Source organism: Poecilia reticulata, linkage group LG10 (genome assembly GCF_000633615.1).
Source record: "Poecilia reticulata strain Guanapo linkage group LG10, Guppy_female_1.0+MT, whole genome shotgun sequence".
In the NCBI taxonomy this organism is placed as follows: domain Eukaryota; kingdom Metazoa; phylum Chordata; class Actinopteri; order Cyprinodontiformes; family Poeciliidae; genus Poecilia; species Poecilia reticulata.
Window position 1 is genome coordinate 23748452 of NC_024340.1, and position 22742 is coordinate 23771193.

The window sequence follows — 22742 nt, forward strand, 5'->3', positions numbered from 1 at the left end:
AATGTGTCTAATTCCTGCCTTCCTACTTCTTGTTTCCGTTTTTATACCTGGCTTTCCCACTGCTTTTTCTCTCGTCTTCCTCATTTCACATATTTCTTGTCTCTACCCCATTTGAATATCCGTCTGTTGGCATCAAAACGCAACGATTTCCCTACTTGTGTGCTGTGTTCACCCTGCTTAAAAAAGGTCATCGCAGTTTATTGCCTGTCAGCTGAGAGGCTGTTATGTAAAAGTCTTTAACTCCCTCACACCACATTTTAAACTACTCTAAAAAAACGAAGAAATCCTCTTGCGCTGCTTCTTAAGCCAGACGTATGTAAACAACACTAAATGGTATTATTTTGAGCACATCTTTTAGGGCCATCATGATGGCGGCGAGCTTAAGTCACAGTTTATTATCCTAATAGATTCTTGTTGTTTAAAAGGATGAAGGAGTTGTAAACTGGTTTCGAGGTGATTCCCTTTTCAATTTCTTGAAAATGGAGCTTGACAGACAAAAATCTTGACCTTTTCCACTCCCACTGCAGATATATGTTTGCATTTTATGCCATTGAGACGTCTCAGGAGGGGTGTTTGCTGGGGAGCTTTAGGAGGTCATAAACTCTTTGCCTCCCACACCTCTCGCCTGCTGCTCTGAAACACTGAAGTATTTCTATCTGAGACTAAAGACGCCTGTAGGGCGTACATTTGTTGGAGAGATTTCTTTTTTTTTTCTTCCCCCAACAATGCCTCTGAGCTCAAATAAAAATGTCTAAGTCTGACAGGTACATCTGTGAATATATGGAGAACTTTTTGGGTTTTATGTCAAAACCTCCACCCTCCCAGTTTGTCTGTTTCTCTTTTTCGTTTTGTCTCTCTGCTTTGTGGATAAGAAAAAAAAAATAATTAGCTGGTGGTTAGCTTTTCAAACCTCAGAACATAAGGAAATGAATTTAAAAAGAAAAAAGGGAGTTGTTTTGATTTATGTCTATGCTTCTCTGCCTCCTTTATTCTCGCACAGAAAGCTGATGTCGGTGTTGAAGCGGTACCTGGATGTGTCTAGCCGTGGAGAACAATGCGAGCCCATACTGCGAACCCTCAAAGCCCTCGAGTACATCTTTAAGTTCATTGTTCGATCACGGATGCTCTACTCCCAGTAGGTTCTTCGTTTTTCTGTCGGCTATTCTTGACTATGATCGCTTCATGTTTTGTTCTTCTGTTATCAAGAATAAAAAAAAATTACAAATTATTGAATTTACAGAGCACCTTGTGACCTTTCGTTGTTCAGGTAATTGTGTTTGACAGCTCTGAGGCAAGATGCTGCTGATAACAGCAGTAACGTTGCTAATAAGCATTGATGATGAAGTGCAGCAACCAAATGAAAGCTAATCTCAGTGCAGGACTGCAGCCAGAAAACAAACGTCCTGCCAGGGGAGATGCTCTTTGTGCTGGGAGAGCTTCCAGAACCGCATCATGTAATAAGTGCAAACACTTTAGTTTAAATCGATAGGTCTGCCTTGCCTAGTTATGACGAAGGGTGTTATGATTGCGAACTTCAGAGGGAATATTAGGCAATGATATTTGCAGTCTTGTTTCTGCATATATGTGAGGCAGGTAGGTTTGCAGTTGTGTTAGGGAGGCTTTGTTTTTCAGCAGATTTAAATCTGTTGATTTGGTGATGTGCTGTTTTTTAGCATAATATTCAGTCCAAACAAAACAACTGATCATTTCTGTTTTAGTATGTTTAGTTATTTTAGTAAATCCTGTCATTTTACCTAGAGACAGTAGAAATGGAGAAGATTTTTGTAAATATTATGAGTAACAGAAAACTCTGACTGCATCTTGATCTTTTTATTATTGGTGAAATGTGAAATTATTCACATAAAAAGGACAAAATGCAAAGATGAACTTATTTTTTCAGAGTGTTTAAATTCAGGATGTCCCTGTGTGACTTACATTCAGTTTCAGGAATGTATGCATTATTACAGAGTTCAGGCTGTTTTATTTCTCTGCATTTATCAACCATTATTTTGAATTGATTGGCTCTATTTACTTTCTGTGCTTTTATTTTCTTTATTCTCTGTTTTGTTTATTTTCTAGTAGCTATATAGACTCCATCATCAACAAACTAGTCATTAGTTACAAAAAACTAGTAAACTGTACTAGTTATTAGTATGACAACTAATGCTTAGTTATTAATTGCTAAGTTTTTGGCCTTGAAATAGTCAGTATTCTGAAGAAATTAAACTCATGAAAGACAAACCAGGAATGTGGCATGTTTACGTCAACATAAAAGAAACAAATTAAAGTTCATGTTAATTTCCTTCAGCTGTTCTATACAGAGTTCCTATGAAGTATATGGGGATGCCTGGAAACATATGGGATTTAAGTATTTCTAAAGTTTGAATAGGCCGTACATACATCCATTTTATTCTCTTTTCCACCGTCAAAATGTTGAATGCAGTGACAGTTTTTTCATGAGTGACGCTCCGGGCTCGTCCCTACTTTTACTATCCAACAACCAATCAAAATACAGGAAATGGACTAAATTCTGACACATGATAAAAAAATCCCACAACTATTTCTCCATGTCAGCAGCAAGCAGAGGACAATAACTGCTCACAGACAAAAGCGAAGGAAACTTGTTCATGGTGCAACTAGAAGATCAGTCACATGTTTTATTCCCCTTGCTAATGCCGCCCTGGGCAATTGCCCTCGTGGCTCATAAAAAAAAAACTGCCTCAGGCTTTATCCATATATCAGTCCACCTGTGTTTTCCCATCGCCCCTCCATTATCTGTCTATTCATTTGTTTTCCCCATTTGTCTGCCTGTCTATCCGTCCATTTTTCCTTCATTCATTCATCCCTTCTTTCCTTCCCACAGACATGTAGGATGACACAGACATGTTTTCACTTATGTAGGTCATCACTTTTTTGTGTTTATATCAGAGATGTGTATCTCCCAGAGACCAAAGGCGCTGGGTGTTAATTCACCAAATCGAACCTGACAGTCACGTTGTTCCTTTTTTGAATTTTCGTACTTCCACAAGCATATTTTTAATTAGACAAAGGTTATTTTCTCCAAGACGCAGTCGCTTTTAGCTGACAGTGAACGACGCGTAGTGTTAGTCCACAGCCGAGTGCGATAACACAAACACTGACCCTGATACAACCGGATAGCTCTCTAAGCACCCCGTTAAACACAGATAGAGTTCATGGATTAAACAGGACAATGCTTCTGTAATCATAACTATATTCTGCAAAGAGCCCAGTGATAATACCTCTGTGCATTACTGCTTAATCTCACTCCCCCCCCCATGCTAAATTCACTGTGAGCCACTAATCCATCCCTCCAGCTCTCACAATTATAATTAACAAATGCGCAGCACAACTGAGTCACACAAAGAGAGTGAGGAGCAGGAGGGATGGAGAGATGGATTAGAGTAAGACTTGCTAAGAGTTGGTGGAGGAGAAATTTAATAGATCATGACCAGAATGGCTCTTTAAGCAGATTGTAAATGGCAGCGACAAAGATAACCCAGTTTCTTACGTTAATGGTTGTTGTCAATGCAGCGGTCGGTGCCTATAAATATTTACCTTTTACCTCGGCAGCATAATGTCTTGTTAGCATATTAGCGTTTGTGCCTCCCTGTTGTGAAATGTAACGCGCCGAATTACACGTGTTGCTTTGCTGTATAATTACTCAGGCGGTCTGACTCCGATATTCTCTTTCCACACAAACTCAAGACTTTGGGTGTGATTTCAGCGCCTGATTGCCGTCGTTATCGAGGTAGCTCTGACTCCGCTGATTGTTATCACCATCTGGATTCAATTTAGGTTACCGAATAAAAGCAAAGATGGTGAGATAATTTACACTTTATAGAGGAAGAAAAGAATTTGGAAAGTCTTCTGTGAGCGTACTTTTGTGGCATTAGAATACAGATAAGGCTCCTTCTATTTTCTCTGTATGTTTGTCTTTCCTTCCAAATTCAGTTTCAATAAATATTTAGCACACCTGTTGTTTTGCCTTATCCTTGCCTTTTAAAAAAGGTTGGTACTCCAACTCTTGTGGCTTTCTACCAAGGCCCCCCCCTTGTGACAGATAATGTTTTATTAAGGTTTTCGTGGAAGACTTTTTTTTTTTCTTTTGCATTTCCATACACTCTCTCCTGCCTTCTCAGGCTCTACGAGGGGAAGGAGCAGGCTGAGTTTGAGGACTCGCTGAGGAGGCTTTTTGAGTCCATCAATAACTTGATGAAAACCGACTACACCACCACGCTCCTGCTCAGGGTAATTGCACGTCTTCAAACTTTTCTGTCTCCTTCACTTTTGCTGCGTTTCCTGTCTGTCATTGTGTCATCTTTTCTTCATTTTCCCCTCCCTTCTGGTCTTTTCTGAGTTTGACAACATCGGTACTCAAATTCTTCACGTCGTTCCCCTTCTGACTACTTGCATCAAGATATTGAAACAGATCCAGGCACAAAGCAGCGTGGCGGGGAAATGAGATGGATCCATTTTTAAATGCGAAACGAGCCTGTTTGATGACAAAGTCACCTTCCGCAGGGGGCAAACCAGTGATTCTAATGTGTTTTGGTACGTGTGTGTCATCAGGTTGCCGCTCTGAAGTACCTGCCAACAGTACTGCATGACGTCGAGAAAGTTTTTGATGCAAAACTCCTCAGGTGAGCAAAAAGAAACAAAACAAAACGTACAAGTGTCGTTGAGGTGTGCAGATGAATGGGACGCGTGAGAGCTGTTAGATTTCTCTTAGTTTTGTTTACTGACCTCTGCTCGCCTCATTCACCCACACACCTCTCAGTGCTTAAGCTTTACCCCTTTTAACCAGGAGATATAAGTCTCATCAAACTGATGCAGAAACAAGGACAAACTCTCTCAGCTGCTGTGCTGCCCTTTCCTAGTGGCCTTTGCAACTTTACACTTCTATTTTTCTTTTGTCTCGTATAAAGCTGGATGAATTGGAGTGACCTCACTTGACCTCTCCTTGAGCCAGAATCAAACATTTATTGTACTTTTTATCCATAAAATGACATGTTTGCCCATTTCCCCTTCACTTCTTATGCTGTTTTCAGCTTCATGTTTTTTAAGCATTTTTTCATTCATCCTGTGGCAGCGCAACAACTAATAGATCCATTTTCTCTGGATGACCTTTTTACGTTGCAGAAATAAGATATTAACTGATGTTTCCAGAACTATCTGCGTAGCATTTCGAGGCTTTTTGTCCTTCTAATTTCTCATTTCACCTTTCTCTGACCTGTGTGTGTCCTTTTTATTGGTTGTGCATTATCTGCAGCCACCTGCACCTGTTTATCTCTTATAGGTTCAGTATTTTTTATTTTTTTTACCACCTGACTCACAGCCGTACACAATATTTCAAAGATACCGAGGTGTAAAGTTGAAAGTCGGGACATCCATCCTTATATTCTGTCATTCATTTTTCCCTTTCCTTCTTCTGCACATAAATCCTCTTTTTTTTCTTTCTTACTTCCTTATGCTCTCATTCACAAACCTATCAGAGCCATCTGAACTTGAAAGTAAGGTCCCCGCTGCATTTTTGATAAGATTTGCCCTCAAGCATTTTCTGCAAGCAAACTGTTTGAATTACAATCGCAGTGCAGGAGGTGGACATCAAAGCGTTCTTATATCCTCTATAGATCCTGCACATTGTAAACTTAGCTGCAGTCTGATCCGTGTAGTGCTGCTTGCAAATATTTTGTCATCTGCGCCCGTGTTTTATTGTCCTTTGCTTGGCATTTCAGATTTTAATTAGATTCGGCTCAGATTATTAGTGGGCCTGATAAGTCTCAGATGGCCGTCTGTGCCTCAGCATGTGCCCACGTCGGCTTACGCACATCATAACAGCACACAAAACTTTCTGTTACGAAGGGTGTGTGTTTTATTATTTCACACTGTTAATAAAAGTTATACCATGTCGGCTGGCAAAAATGAGAGGAACAGGGGAAAAACGGAGAGAAAGAGAAGCGACAGACGTTTTGCTGTGGTCTGAGTGTTGAGTCTTTTCTAAGTAGCGTCACGGCGACCAACCAGGCTGCTTAACCTGTTTAATTATTGAGAAATTGAATAAGAGGCATTGGCTTCATTAATGAGCGTGCACGCTCCGGCTCATTTGTTTTTATGCGGTAAACGCCGCTCGCCTTGTGGTTCTGGTTCGTGTTTTCTATGTTCTACAAGTGTTTCCTTTAAGTGGATTCGTGTTTTTTTTTTTTTTTACCTTTAAGGTCAGATGACTGAAGCTGGAAATATTAACAAGGTGATTAAAATGCTGATCTTAGCTTTGAACATGTGCAAAGCATCGCCAGACTACTTAGACAAAMATGAAATGCAAAGTCTAAACAAATGCGAATTGTTCGCACCAGATATTTCCAGGAAAACAAACATGTGTTGCTGTTTCCACATGTAATTAATACTCCTGTCATCCGTTGCTTTCTTCCCTCAGCAAACTGCTGCACGACTTTTATTCCTGCATCCCGCCTGAAAAGCTCCAGAAACAGAAAGTTTCCTCCATGACTGAAATCGTCAGCAGCCAGCTCTTCCAGAAACAAGGTGCGTCTCGTTGTTTCAGGTTGTTTTCGCCGAGCAGMTCRTTGTTAAAYGACAGCAGGCCTGATCCTGCGYGGAGAACCAGACACAAACTTGCTTCATGTCAGAAAAATGTTAGCTGATTCTGATTTTAATTCCCAGGAAATCTGTTTATTCTTCATGACATTATTTATGAAATTACAAGAAAAGGTCTGTGAAACTTTGTCATTTTTTCCAACAGAGCAGTTCAAAAGTGTCCCTGCTCCACTTTATGGCCAGAAWAAAATGTTTTTAATTCTATAACAACGTCTTCATCGTGGTTATTCTGAAGGCTTAATGTTCCATTTTATTGGGGGACTACTCAGTCAAGCATCGTACATAAAGGAGGATGAGCACTTTGAGCTAATTCATAGCTCAAAATTGAGCCATACTTTTTGTACAGTATTGCTTTATGGCTTGCGTCACCCAAATTCATCTGCGCTTTAGACAGAGAAATGGACTYATGTTCAACTCTAGGATACTGAGATGAGCAGATTTAATCTTAATTATAATCARGTTAAATATTTAATTTCTCTGTAATAAGCAATTGCTCATTTAAATTTCCCWGACATCCAGCTTTTCATATTGACTTATATGTGTTTCATATGTTTGTTTTATTAGGGAATGACAGTTTGGGGTTTGCTGTAGTTTTGTGCTCTTGACATTAGATGTAAATACTCTGGAAGCTGATCACAGATTGACTCTGATCAGTTTCTGACGGGTTAAATCAGGCTTTTAATTTTTCGTAATAGCAAAATGCGTCAAAGCARTTCTTACCTTGAACCATTTACGTGTCATAAATGAGCCGACTGACTGTACTTTAATGAACTTTTTTTTTCTAATTTAATAAGAAACCTATGAAAAATGTAACCAAATTTCTGCCTCTTTGAAAGAAAACCCCGACATTATCTAAAACATCTGTTTTAGAAGTCATATTTTCTCCATCTACAGTTACAGTTAAACCAACCTAAACCTGTCCTTCCTCACAATCAGTTTTTATATCCAGACTACAGATGTTTGATGTTTATATTTTAACATACGAGTTTAGGGCTGTAAGGTTCACCCACAGCCGTATCACAATCAGAGCAATGGGCCCAGTTAGATACCATCTTATTGCAATCAGTCCAAGTGGCACTGTTAATGTTGACCTTCGACTGATGGTAAATGTCTCTATCTGTGATTAACCTGTCTGGAGGTTAAAAATAACAGACCTGAGCAGAGATTTAAAAGGCATCAGTGGCTTCTAACGGAACGATTTCTTAATGTTGTATCGATTCTAAACTCCTGTGTGAACTTTTGAAACGTGCACTATTCTAACACATATGTGTTAATAGAATATCAATCTAATTTATCTCACTGGTGGTCTCTGTTAAGGGAGGTGTATCATCTATTGATTGTAAAAAATAAAATAAAACAGGGTAGGACGTGTTTCCAGAGCCTTTCRTTTCGACTTTTCTAAACCTGTCTGATTTTAGACTACAACTACCTTATTTGAACACATYTACAAGAGATTTTTTCTCATTGATTCCAAACCTTTAAAGCCTGCCATGCATCAGTGATTCCCTCCTCTCCCTCACAGCCTCCTCTTAGACCTGTTAAAGCCATTTAATTTTCTTGTACCGAGCTGATAAATTGTTGTTTTCCCCACTGAGGTCCAAATAATAATGATGGATGAGATCGATCAAATGCTGTGATGTTGTGTACACAATAATTGGAACGATAATTTGACTTCTTTTGTTGACTCTAAAGGGTTGCGGTCGACAGACGTGGCTTAAAACAGAACCTGGCCTGTGCAAGATGGATTCATAGAAAATCTGATYAACTGTTCTTGCTTTGTCCATGACTGCATCTCATTGTTTTCGCAGTGGWGGTTAAGGTACAGCTGCACTGAGGATTTTTGCTAGACTGTCGCTGCAACCCAAATTTGTAGCTAACATGGGCCCAGGATATGGTTCTTTGGTATTGATCGTGGCTCAGATGATTGATTCCCCAGGGGTGCAGCCCTCTGGCTTGCTGTCAAAATGCTCTGACTTAYACTCTGTCACTGAAAACAGAGGGAGAAAGAAAAAGGCAGAGAAAGCATATACAGAACAAGGAAAACAAAAAATCTGCATCAAACTGTCCACRAAGCTATCAAAGAGCACATCAATCTCGGCTAGCAGATATTAAAGTATCTCCGTCACAGTATCTGTTCAGATGCTGCAGTGCTTGTTAATATTCAAGAAAAACCTGGTGAACGACAGATTAGATGTGATAAAACAGTGAAGGGAAGGATGGTGAAAATGGATTTGCAGAACAACAAAACAAAATGAGGAAYGGAGAGCCAGTGGGCCAGGCAGATGARCAAAATGTGAAAGGTAGATTACAGATTAATCAAAAAGAAACAAAGGATACAAGAAACATAATGCAACGAGAAAAGAGGAAAGGCATTTTAGTTGTAMGTTGTTCATACTTTGAGCTAGAAATACCATTTAAACTTTGACTTTTGAATAGGTTCTAATGTGATAAATATGATGGAGCTTTTGCATACCTTTTCTAAATCTCATAAATATTCTCATTTTATGCATGTAAGCTGAGCTAGAATGAGAAATAATTAGTCTGATTTTGTGACGGTGAGTCTTTTAGACAAAAAAACTGGTTTTAACTGTAAATGTGATGTACACGAGTGACGGAAATGTCTGAAATTAAAAACAGTCCTAGCTCATGTCTCAACAATGTCTATGACACRSATATATACCAAGTCATATACACTTAAAAGTAATTATTTTAAAAATCTCTGAAAATGTTTTCATATGTTTTTCTRGGATTTAGCAAAAGCAAAATATTACATACTGGTAAAATTGTTGCGTTTTTTAAATTTACTTTATGACAGTGTGTGGCTCCAACTGTGCATTTTTACCACAACATTTTACATTTTGGGTTTCATGAGTTGAAATCAATTAATTTGCGATRTAGAATGAACTGATTTTTGTGCAATTTCATTATATTTAATTGAAAACAGGCTAAATAACAACTATTGGCTTGACTGGAATTTGCCGGTTGGTAGCAGCTGATATCATGTCGCCTTTCCTGCATTTTTTTTTTGTGCGTTACTCTAATTTCTTTTTTTTTTTTTTGTATCTATCTGCTTTTTTCATTTCAGTCCCAGCTTTCCCAAATGAGGKCTGACACTCAGTCTAATTGAGATGCATTTTAGTGTTGGGATGCTAATCAGCGGGCTTGTATAGTCACAGACCCTTCGTTMAGCAGACAGAATGTATGCAGCAGACTTAAATTACATATTTATAATAGCTAATGGCCTGGTGTCCTATCACTGCACAGTAATACATATTTAATATCCCCACCTGTCTGTCCAAATAGACCTGCCAAGCTCACTCTCCAGGGAAAAATATCGAATCCACTGACTCCCCTCGCTGCGGAAGGGGATGCTGTGTTGAGTGGGGAACGGTTGCTACTTCAGATTTGACTCAGCAGCACAAGTTTGTTTTTCCTGCRCTTGTATGCTGCTACTGCACAAGTTCAAGAGGTGTTTTCTCTCTATGCGTGTCATTTCCTGCCAACTAACTTGCACGCATCTTTTTGCAAAATCTCAAACAATCGGCAGGTTTTGTGAGAGGTGAAGTGTGGAAATAAAACGCATCCTGAATAAGAGTGGATCTGGTTAGACATCTGTGAAAGTCAGAGTAGTGCAGCTCCCTGAATAACATATGTAGCATTGTCTTAAGATTATATATGAAATTCTTAATTKTTTTTCTTTTTAGTAGTTCAAGAGTATTTTTTGTGTCTTTATGGATTCATGAATGAGTCAATTTTCCCCCTTAATTCCAGTTTTAAATATTGATACCTCCGTGTCCATCTTATTAATGGTATTTGCTCCTGTGCTTGACTTTATTATGACCGGTTTTATCCGGGGGCAGTATTTGAAGAGATTTAGACTCTTTGCCCCACACTCACTCAGAAATGCTCATTGGACTTATTCAGCACACGCTMCAGGGATTAAAAGTCTTGGCAAGCACATAGTGTATCTCCACACAGACATGCTCAATATGTACATGCTCATGCCAGTCCACATGCACTGACAGACATGTGCATCCTGTCATGTGGGTTAATCTGGCTTTGAGACCAAATTAAATTCACAAGGCGCATTATGGCTCAATTCGGGCAAATTATCATTTCATCAGGCAATCACTGAGACAGATTGAGAGCGTCAACTCTGATGAAGTGAAAAAAAAGAACGAGAGATCAAGGAGGACATGAAGTAAATGCAAAGGATGAGTCAGTTGTTKTTTTTTTAGCCTTTCCGCTGAACAAAGTGAGTCAAATTCAGTCCACGCAGTCTTTTTCTACTACAATCTGCCTTGTTGTAAAAACATGAGCAGTTGAAAACAAACTGAACATAATGTAAGACAGAGAAGCTTAAAGATATTCACACAATTTGACCTGCTGCATGTTTTGCCTCATTATACCATCAGCGTATGATTTAATATTTTTTGACAGAGAAAAACAAGGCAGTGTCTGACTTTAAATTGTGGTTACATTGTTTTCTTTTTTTTTTTTTWWATAATAATCTGAAAATTGACAGTTTGAGTTAGGTGAGTGTGAGTGTCAGATAAGTAGTTAAACAGCCAAGCGATACTCTGATCGAGCTGCAGGTCSCAGCGGGAGGATCTGCCAATAGGACAAGTGTTAGTCATATGCTTCACAAATCTGGCTTTAATAGATGAATGGCAAGATGAGAGAAACTCATATAAAATTTGGTAACAAATTGATACTGATGTCTCCCTGAACACACTACTCCATCGCTTTCCATAATAGTGGCAGCATCATGCTGTTGGGATGTAAGGGATAATTGCAGGTTAAACCCTGTTAGAGAACACTGAAGACATGAGACTRGGGTCAAAGTTCTTCTGCCGGGTAGAGCAACTCCAAACATAGTCAAGGCATAGTCATATCTTTAAAATGCCCCAAGCTACATACAATTTAAAATTTACAGCACTACTTGAAGAGTCCTATTAGGTTTAAATGACATTGACATATTAAAAAAGGTAAGTATATCAGACTGTATGTGCAAAACCGATAGACATGCCATAACTAAAGATTAGGTTATATGTGTGTTGGAAAGAACAAAATGTTTGATTCCAACTTCCTCCAGAATAAGTGGAATATTTGAAGAGATTTGAACAYGTTTGGGAATCATGRTAATGTTCATGTCAAACTAGCRCAAAAAATAACTCGCATTGCTGAAACATTAGATCCTTGCTGCATTCAAATGTTTTTCTTTTTAATCTTTTATCAATTAGTATAAAAGGCAGCAGCATCATTACTTCAATTGCTTTTGTTCTTCTGCCACACATCACAGAACACTGTTGACACCAGCATGTGTATTTCCCCAGATTTAATTACTTAGTAGAGGTGTACAAGTGCTTGATGAATATGGGTGAATGATGCACTGTAGAGTTATTATTTTTCAGGATTTAATCATCGCTGAGTGTTTACAGTTGTGCCTAGTTTCTCAATCAGCAATATCAATATGTCACCGTCGGCTACTTGTTTGCTCTAAAACAACTAAAAGTGCAAAAATAACCTTGCAACTGTGTGTTCTGCCTACAAAAACATAAATCTTCAACGCTCATTTTTTATCAAGGGACATTATGGTTGTGATGTGCTACATATAAAGGTTGAGCTTATTCCTTAGCGAGTGTATGCAAGGCACCTCAAGAGTCTTGCAATTACTGTGATGTATTTCTAGCACTTGCCATATCAACGCAGCAGCTTGAGCTGTAATTTCAAATCTGTCTTCTGAACTGCAGCAGTGAGCGTGTGGGCAGGAGCGTATGTAACAGGTTGCTTGTTCGTCAGAGAGCTCTTCTGTGCATCATGGTGCATTTGTAAGTTGAAATCAGAGCTGGAATCATAACACAGACGTCAAATTACAGTCCCTGCAGGCTGTCGCAAATTACTTCTCTSTGCTCTGTCACATTTTTCTGCTTATGAGTCGACTTGTATTTAGTTGACATTCCATTCTTTCCCCTTCCCTATTTTTGTAGTAAATGCAGAATGACAACATATTAGCATTTGCTGTATCACTSCAAGGTTCAGGCTATGCACAGACGCGCATCAAGAGTGATGGCAAAATCTCCAGAGAGCCGTAAACGTAAATGACGTTCAAGTAGTGACGTATTTGTAAAAGTCTTATGCCACGGTTTGACAGCCGACGAGCCATCTGCTGCATGTGATTTTAAAATGTTGCTCAAGCCGACCCAAAATAGCTGCACTTATTGTGGAGCTTTGGCTTGATGGGCTTAGAAGGTTAATGAGAGTGGAAGAGGTAGTGGCTGTCATTYAATCTCTGTAGAGGCCTCAGTTTGGGAGGATGTGATCGGACAAAACGAGGGATGGATGAGACTAATGGAGTAAAGTGAAAGGAGTTTAATCATTTTGGGAAATGCCTCTGCCTCACACCTTCCTTCCGTCTCATTTATATTCCCGTTGCCTGAGCCTGTGGGGCGATTTCAGTGGAAACTGAATGCAGACAAGGACAGCAGAGGGACATGACGTGGGAATATAATTCATGTGGTACAGATGTGCAAATGTGTCAATGTTACACACAGATGGAAGGCAAAGTTACGCAGAGCTCCCGTTTTGGTCTGAAGCCGTCTTAGATCAATTTCCCAGTTTAGAGAAACGCGTCGTTTCTGAGAGTGCTAAAAGCCAAACGTCCCATTGGATGCTCACTTATTGTCCAACAATGACAGACAAACTGGATCTACTTCACTAATATATCATGAGCAGAGATTTAGGGCTTGAGCATAAGTGCCTTGCCCTGTTATTCAATCAGAACACACACAAAGCTGGATTTGATAAGAAAGATCAGATACAGGCTTAGCTAGAGCCAGCAGCTTTGTGACATAATGCTTTCTGGTTGTGGAATAAATCAACTCATCTGCCAAGGCATTGACTTGCTAGATACATTGAATTTGTCTACTACTGACCCGCTTTGGTCTAGGTTAAAATAACTAATTATACTAACAGAGTAAAAGGTATCAAACGGTTGGTATTTAATAGATTGAACGAGGAGATTGAACAATTAAAAGTTGGAGTTTCTGATAGACGACTTGCACTTTAACAGGTAAATATATATATTAAAACTCAAAAATCTCCATAATTAAACTGTTTTACATTTTGACATTGTACAACTAAATAGTTTAATTTATTTTATTGGGATTTCATGTGACACAAAACAGAACACATATGGTTCTCAAGTATTAATACAAAGAAAGCTGTTCTATGAAGGCCTGTGAACAAACAATATCTAAAAAGTCACCAAAACACACCAGATAGGTCAGAGGTCATTTGTGGAAAAGTTAAAGCGTTGTTGTATTATATTGAGCAATATCCCAAGCTTAGAAAATACTATGAAGCTCTCTCCCATCAATTAGCCGAAAAGAGAGCRTAACACAACTACAGACCTAAGCTGACAGGCCAGGCTGGGAAAAAAATAAATAAACAAAGAAAAAGGCCAGTGGCTCGTGATAAAAATGGAGGAGCTGCAGAGATCCACAGAATATGCTGACAGAACAAGTTGTTCCCTCCAAAAATCTGATCTTTTACAGAAAAACTTTAAAACAAAGTCAGAAGAAATTGAAGAAAATCAGAAGAAGTGTGTGCAGTTTGCTACACGCTGCGTAAGATATACAAAAAAATGTGTAAAATAGTAATCACATGAGACCATAATTGAACCTTTCAGCTAAATGCAAAACACCATGTGGAGTCAAAATGATCACTTCATAGCAGCCCAACACACTATCATTAGAGTCAAAAATGATGGGTGGATAATGCTGAGGAGAAGCTGCTCTTCAGTGGAAACCAGAATGTTGAAGGGAAAATGGATGGAGCTGAAAACGGAACAATCATGGATGGAAACCTGTCAGAGGGAGCAAAAGACCTGAGCTGASTGGAGAGGGTCACCTTCTGACAAGACCATAACAAAAAAAAATATGTCTATGTCTACGAGTAGTTGCTATAAAGAATAATTTTGTGTTAAAATGACCTAAATGAACAACTTATCTAAATCAGATTTGAAGGATGTTATTGATCTAAGCTGACTAGTTTGGAGATATTTTGCAAAAGTAAATAGGCAAAAAAAAAAAAAAAAAAAAGGAGAATTGTCCTGAAATTCAAAGATGGTGCAGTTATAATGTCCCCAAAATACTTGCAGCCTTTGTTTCAGCACACAGTGGTTGTAAAAAGTCCCGATTCAAGGTGACCGGAGATGCATGAATTCATACTTTCCACACTTTTCTTACAGTTAACAGGTATGGACTTGCAAAATGTACATTTTGTTTTTGTTTACCCATCTCGTTGCATTTGTTGTCCTCAAGTGACAAACTGTGAAAAGATTTAATGGCGATGATTTTTTTCTTTTTYCTTTTGCAAGGTGAATGAATGACTAAACAAATAGTAAAACAAAAGTAAGCGCGGAGCCTTCTTGTTTACTGTACCACACTCCTTTCTGTCGCTAACTTTGCAACAGCATAATGTGCAAAACATGACAGCGAGTCATGACGAACAGCTGTTTAATTCAAGAAAGCATCCTTTGAAGCCACTATTGAATGCAATTCKGCTGTCAGCGTTTGGTCTGCCTAGTCTTATCAACATCATAGCAGGAAATACAGTGAAAAAATATTATTTWAAGCATCATTGCCAGTTTGTATTAACACTATTGACTTGTTTGCAGTTTTAGGCAGTTCCTTCACAAAACAATATGATGTCCTCCGTTAACATTCTACGCCATCTTTTCTTCCTTTGACAAATAAGGCATGTCAGTGTCAGCAAAGTCTACAAACGGATGAAATGTGTGACTTCAAATGCAAAGCGGCACCTTAAGACGGTGCAAGGGGGAAAAGTAAGAAAGGAGGGAGGAATACAAATGAAAAATGGAGGCAGAGTGGATGATAGGAAACACCCACAGTGACATGAAAGAGACATTTAGTCATTGCAGAGCGAGGCGACATTTGGCATGGTCCCATCCCCCTTTCAACTCAGAAGATTTACTTGTCGCCGTACCTCTGAACCTCCTCATTATCATCTTCCCTATCACTCTATCTTTCCGACAGCAGAGAACGACAGCCAAAGGAGGGATGAGACAGGGATGGAGAGACAGAAGAGGGAAAGTCTGATTTACATACCTCTTAGAAACTGAGATTGCATCTCATTATTGCGTGCTATAGATTATTGTGTTTGGCAGCAAAAAAGGTGAAAAAAAAATGGAAGCGAGAAGCAATGAGCTGGCTCCTGAGCCATCAAAGCTCCTCTCTGTGTGTGGCGTCAAGCCAACGCCGCAGACTGTCTGACGTTTCAAACTTGGTAACCCAAACACATAACCGCGCGTTCACACATCAAGAAACACATCCAAGCGCTTACACATCAAATCGCAACAAAGCACCCAAATCAGACACAGACAGAATGATTCAGACCGGGCACAATACKCTGGAACTAATAATCACCATCTGGGCTTAAGGTTGGTAAAAAAAAAAAAAAAAAATAGACATTTTGATTTGAATGTAAATGAGTCCACAAGGTTCTGTTGTTGTAGGCTTTGTCCTGCATATCCGCACCTGTGTGTACGCCCTTAATTGTTCAGTGATCTGTGCAGATCCACACTGGTGTGTTGCCACAAACAACACACTCGTACAATTTATTGAAAGCCAGAAACGAGTAAAATTCATTCCTGTGTTTGAGGCAAGATCCTGATTTTCATTTATCTGTCGGAGCAGGTTGGCGAAGCTTTCTTCCACAGCATGGCTGAATTGATTTATTGCGCTGTTGCACCACAGGCAATGACCTGCAACATGTAAGTAAATCACGCAGGCAAGAGGAACGTAGAAGTGCTGGAATGTTTTAAAGCGCATACATTAGCGAATTAACCAACGTTCACTTCAGTTAGARACGGAGCACAACGCTGTCTTTAAAAAGTTTATACATATATTTAATTAGACAGATATGTGACCTGTTCAGAATGTATCCCACCTTTCGACCACTGGGCGCTGGAGAGCGCCCATGAAACCACGCAGGATTTGAACTGGTGTAGAAAATAGGAGGATATTAGAATGTGCTCTGCTAAGCTGGATTTCAGTGCATTCTAGTTGTTAGCACTGTTGCCTTGCATTAAGAAGGTCCATATGTTTAGATTCGTTCCAAGGTCTTTATTGGTGGAGTTTGGATTCCAGTCCAAAAACTACAACCCAAAAAACACATTGTTGGATTGAACTGACTGCACTAAACAGCTCTGTGTTGTGTTGTGTTGTGTTGTATTGTATTGTGTTGTGTTGTGTTGTGTTGTGTTGTGTTGTGTTGTGTGTGTGTTCATATTTTTCACCTTGTATGTCTGTGTTACCCTGTGATGGACTAGCATCCTGTCCAGAGTGAAGTCTGGGTCTTCCTCATTGCCTGCTGCAGATCTGCACTGACGAGCCTGTGACCCTTTAAGATTGAGCAGGAATAGAAAATGGAAGGATTGATGTCAGAATCTGTGGCTCTGAAGTGGTAAAAGRTGTGCATCTTCATTTGTTTGCACCTTGATGGTGGGGACCATTTCCTCACCCCGTCACAGCAGAGAATAACATCATCTGTAGAAATGAGGCATTTTCTATGTCTCGGTTCTGCATGAGACATAGACAGAACCAGCAGTTTTGCAATTGTAGAAATGAATAAGTTAGCTGCGTAAAATAAATACATGGACAGTATGGATTCTTTCTACCAGTGTCTATGGAATGTTTAACCTTTTTCYATATCCTGGTTCTTCCCTTTTATCGCCCCTCTCTACGCAGGTTAAGACTCTTAGAAAATCTCTCTTTTTTGCATCTTTGCACCATTACAAAGTAGTAACCTGTGGGCCTGAGCAAGTACAGTTTATAGGATMAGGAGATACAGTATGCAGCCTTTCCAAAAGAAATGGCAAATGTTTTTGCAGTATGTTATATTTTACAACATATTATAAACCACCTAAGTTAGACAAGAAACCATTTAAAAATACTTGACATTCATATTATGTTTATCCCCACTGTGAAGGAAATAATCCCATAGCTGGTGGTTGAAAGTATAATGTGTAAGTATTTCTTGTTTCAGTCAGAAATAGATCTTCATTTGCTAGATGTTATAATATATAAATGCTTACATATTTATAGTTTCAGGTGTAAGTAAGGGAGCCTTAATAAGATTCTCAAATATTATTTATGCTCTTGACTCTCAAATCTCTCAAATAAGGGTGCCTGGCATAAGTAAACTAAAAGAGCATTTATAAATGATTGGTTCTGTAACATTTAGAACTGCAAGCAGATGTGGACTAAAGGAAATACTTTTGATTGTTCAAACAAGCTTACCACAAGTTTTGGCTGTTTCATCAGTGTTGTTAACATCGCATGTTAGATTGATGAAAAATGCAAGTTCTTGCATTCTACATAGGCTCTGTCAAAACGCTTTTCTTTGTGGAGCTGATTGTGGACAGAGAAATTACAGTGGTGCAAAATGTTTCTGCTGCAGGTGAGGGCTGCATGATTGTAAAGCATAAATATTAACCAACGTTATGCTAATCAACTTTGAAATCAGTGGTTTTATGAGAMAGTGGGTCACTGMAGTCCTTGTACACTGCTGCTACATTTTTGTTGTGCCACATAATTWATTTTTTTCTACCACATTAAGTTGTGTATTAGTCATTTCAGCAGTTTGTCAGCGCACAACAAATTAAAGCTGGCTTTTTYGTGACCAGAGTAGGAGCAAGAAGAGCATAAATGCAGAACAACATTKATCTGTTGAAAGTRTAAAGTKCMATCACTTGTAYCTACTGCCCTCGGTGTGTTTTCTATTAATTAAACAAGAATTATTATCATAATTCTTGTTTAATTATGATAAGATACAATTTCAAMTAGAAATWGAAATTGAATTGGCTGAACAATCTATCGTTTGTTTGATTGTTACGTCAGTGTAACTGAAACAGGTGAAGCCGGGTTTACTTTCGCCGTGGAACAAAGTGTGCAGGTCCGTAGATTCAGAGTTACATCCTCCCCTGAAGGCAGACGGATTAATACTTAAGCTCAAAACAACAGTGGCGTGAAGCACAACCCACCGTGTTGTATCTGGAAGGGCAAAAGATGAATTTCTGCTGTGGTGGATTAACCAGATTTAGCAGGGTTTCTAGGTAAATACTCAGCTGGTAGCATCTCAGGCATTAGCTGCTGTCAACAATTACCCATCCAGGACCTTTACATACCCACCTTTACATATAAAAATGAGTGACATGGTTCAAGTTTTTCATCTTGCTGAAACAGACACAATCATTTTCAAATGCTTTAATATAATATGGAAATGTTCAYGTTTTATGTGGATTTTATAGAAATTTTTTTCAGTCTAAATTGAAAAATGTACAGARTTYGTGSAGAGGGGTGTGGTGGATTTGGTGTGGATTTGCTGGGTTGCTCGCGGTTCTAGTTATTTAGTTGCGCCTTTATGTTGTAAATGATACACATCAGATTTTTTTCTGCYTCTGCTCGACTTATTTAAAAGTGTTCCATCTGAGGTCTTGGAGGTCTTCAGTCAGTCATCCATTTTCTGATCCCTTAGCGATTCGCTTTTATGACTTTGTGTTTCTGAGATTAGTTTGCGTTGAGGGTCCAGCAGCAGGCAATGAAGGCTTTGGCTCAGTTAATAATGGAACTAATGAGCATGAACCCAAATGAGCTTTTAATGGTCTCTGTCTACCTAAGGCTGCAGAAAGAGGCATGGGGTGGATGATGTGAAGTAGCAGAAAGATGGAGAAGGAAGACATGSAGGGGAGGGGTCAGGACTGTGAGAAGGATCAGTTATTAATAAACACATTGGGAATATATGTCGTTTCTACTTGTAAACAGATAATAAATATTTTCTGCTGACAGATTACGTTCACACTTGCTCGTAACGGGCTTTAGTTCTGCTGACTTCAAAAAACATTAAAAGGATAGCCTTGTTAAAGGAGCATTACGCTCATTTCTACTGGCAAYAAGCTCTGCAGTTCATGCTTACCATCAGCTTGTAGTACACGAAGGCAGCTCTTACTGGAAATAGGGCAGCTTTTTTCAGACCTTTTGGGAGACTATTGGCTCAAAGTTTTTGCGGTGTGTTTTCAACATAATTCAGACTTTAAACTTGTTAAACATAAGTGACGCCTGAGCTGAAAACACGTGATTTTTTTTGATGATGATACTTCAGTTTTAAGGCGTTAATACTGATATTGTTACTTTGTGAATTCTCAATCCAAACTTTGATGCATTTGTTCATCCGACTGCAACTCTCATCTGGAAGACAATCATTGCTCTGGTTGTTATTGATTTTTTATTTGGGAAAAAAAAAAGAATCTCTAACAAACAAAGGCGAAGAAGATCAAAATCTAAAATCTATGTCACATGGATAAAGGTTGCATGTGTAAATTAAAACAAATCATGGAACAAAAATAAACAGCAAAACCAGCCCTGCGTACCAAATTAATTTGTTAAACAAAAACTGAAGCATCTGTTTTTCCCTTTATTACCATCAAATCCAGACACTTTACCATATGTTTTAATTATTACTTTATTTCTCTATAATTGAAGATTATTCTGCACTAAATGTTGTTAATGTGATGTAAATGGCCAATTTCACATTTTTACAAATTACCTGTGCTAAATTATGCTAGTTAAAGGAGCATTACGCTAAATTATAAGAATGTAGCAAACCTCAGATATGCATAAATCTGAGAAATGTCATTTTCTATGTTAAAATGTTTAAACTATATTTTGTTTTCTGAGAAATTTACAGTTTAAGGTAAATAAAACAAATGAAATAGATTCTTTTAACAAAAACATTGACCAAGCAGCCATACATTTTATTAGCAAGTAGAATTTCAGAAACATGACAGTTTTGGGTGTAAATTATGTCATTTAATTTGTCATACATTTACAATAATGGCCATGTCTTACTCAATTGTGTTATTATATATTAAATGTGCAATTTGGGGTTTTGCAATATTAAGTTTTTTACACACACGCACACACACACACACACCCACCCACCCCCACACGCACGCACGCACACATATATATATAATATTAATTATGTTCTCTAATGATGGACAATACCTTCTCACACTGAAATTTCTGAAATTGTAATAAAAAAAACGACACAATTCTTCCAATGAAAATCGTTGAATCGTTGTTTTACTTGTTCACTTGTTTCTACTTTTCTAAACAGTTAAACCAGTAAAACAGGGAGCACAGTAACAAAGTGRTGCCTCTGCTMTGAAGGAGTGAAAACTATTATTAATCCAAGAGACAAGGAAAGAAAACACTGTTAGACAATTGAGATTAATGTGTTGACTTTGGATTTGACAAAGGAGCAATTCATGTCCACTGTGACATGAATTGAACCATTAATACTTTTGATTGATACAGCTCCATTATGGAGTCTGGAGGGAGATTTGATGTTCCTCTTCAGAGTCCAGTGGCATCATTATTCATTCCAATATGGTTTCACCTTTCTCTGCAGGTGCAGCAGCAATGAATTTAAATGATGGCTTTGTGTATTTGAAAAGTTTTCCTGAGAGAAATCAGCTTAGATGCAACCTTGTGTTTCTGCCTTTAAATATTCTCCTTTGCCATCTGTCTCCAGTTACAGAGAACATGTGTCGCATAAGTTGTTTGCTCATTGCAAAATCGCCATTGAACGTTTGTGCTTGTGTTCTCGCAGAATGCCGCGACGTGTTGTTACCCATGATGCTGCGGGAGCTGAGTGGTGCACTGGCCAGCATGGCTGATGGCCCTCACGACGAGAGGAGAAACAGTTTGGAGCTTCTCAACAATATTCTGGAAGTTCTCAGCAGAAAGAATGCCGTAAGTTACACAGTGGACAATTTGTTTGTGAAACGGACACTCACAGCAGAGTAGGCAGCTCCGMACATAAAGCCATTTGAAAACTTAGCGGAGTAAAGATGCAGCTAAACTGCAGAGATAAAAATCTCTCAGCCAGGAAGCRTTTGGTCCTGTTGCTTTTACTACGAGTCTCTGGAGAAACCGTTTGGATAAAACCAAAGTTTCTCCTGCTTTTTCTTTAGTTGTCAGTGAGCACAAACATCCTAAACGGTCACTTGAGATGTGCTCAGGTTACACAACCGCAACCAGCAATAAAGCCAAAGTGTATGTGGTCCTGACCTAAATTTAATAATAGATGAGAAATAAGATTAAAAAAGTGTGCTGTCAGCCACAGTTATTAAAGCTCCTCTATCTGCTGACAGTAAAGGCAGATCAGCGAACATAGCCGAGGATCAAACTGTGTCTCTGTGTTCCTGATTTAACCTTAAATTCAGATATTAGCAGGGGTGAAAGTAAGGGGGTACGGCAAGGTACTGCGTACCCCTAAAAGATTTAGCAGGGGATTTAGCTAAATCTTTTAGCGTACCCCGGCTGCAAGAGAGCGGCTCTCTTTTGCAGCCGCTCCTCTCTCCTGCAAGAGAGGGGAGCGGCTGTCTGCTGTAAAACATGAATGGGTTCACTGTGCAGCCGTGAGTGCGCTCACTAATCAGCCGTGACTGATTTTCTGTTTTTCAAGAACAATCTAAAACACGACTTAATCAGCTAATGAATACCTTTTTCCCCATTTMATATTGTTTCTGAACTGTTCGTGCTTTACTAGAGCAGCGATGCAATATGTCGATCGCGGAAGGTTTTGAGTCGATCTTGGCMTCAGGTGACAAACTGAACGCCGCCAGGTGGCTGAGAGCAGCACGTTCTCCTCTGACTGGCTTAAAACGTCCGTAACTTTATGAAAGAACAACAACAAAAAAATCAACAAAACGTGTTCAAATTAATGACCCAAAGAACAATCTCAGTAATTATTGTTTCAACAAGGTGTTGCGCAATTCTGTGCGTTTCGGTTCCATTACCAAAATAACGAGTAGAGCAGGAGTTTAAAATTAACTAATCAACCACCGCTGTGTTCATGAGAGGTTTATTAATAATCACAAAATAAATATCAAGCCTGCAAACCTAATATCGTAACGGACTGAATGTTATATTTTTAACATAATCTTGGGTCGGCTTGTGGAGCACAGGAGGTTGCCATGGCAACGGGTGTGCTTAAATGACAGAGAGAGACAGAGAATA

General features: G+C 38.9%; 1 protein-coding gene across 1 annotated transcript in view; it reads left to right on the forward strand.

The window, feature by feature from the left end:
* The window catches only part of dock2 (dedicator of cytokinesis 2), a 107612-nt gene that overhangs the window by 22583 nt on the left and 62287 nt on the right, over positions 1 to 22742 (forward strand). Inside the window, exons 21-25 of the mRNA XM_008420268.1 lie at positions 1001 to 1135; positions 4161 to 4269; positions 4591 to 4661; positions 6455 to 6561; positions 21331 to 21473. Of these exons, the coding sequence (XP_008418490.1) occupies positions 1001 to 1135; positions 4161 to 4269; positions 4591 to 4661; positions 6455 to 6561; positions 21331 to 21473 (565 nt within the window). The remainder of the gene's footprint in view (positions 1 to 1000; positions 1136 to 4160; positions 4270 to 4590; positions 4662 to 6454; positions 6562 to 21330; positions 21474 to 22742) is intronic.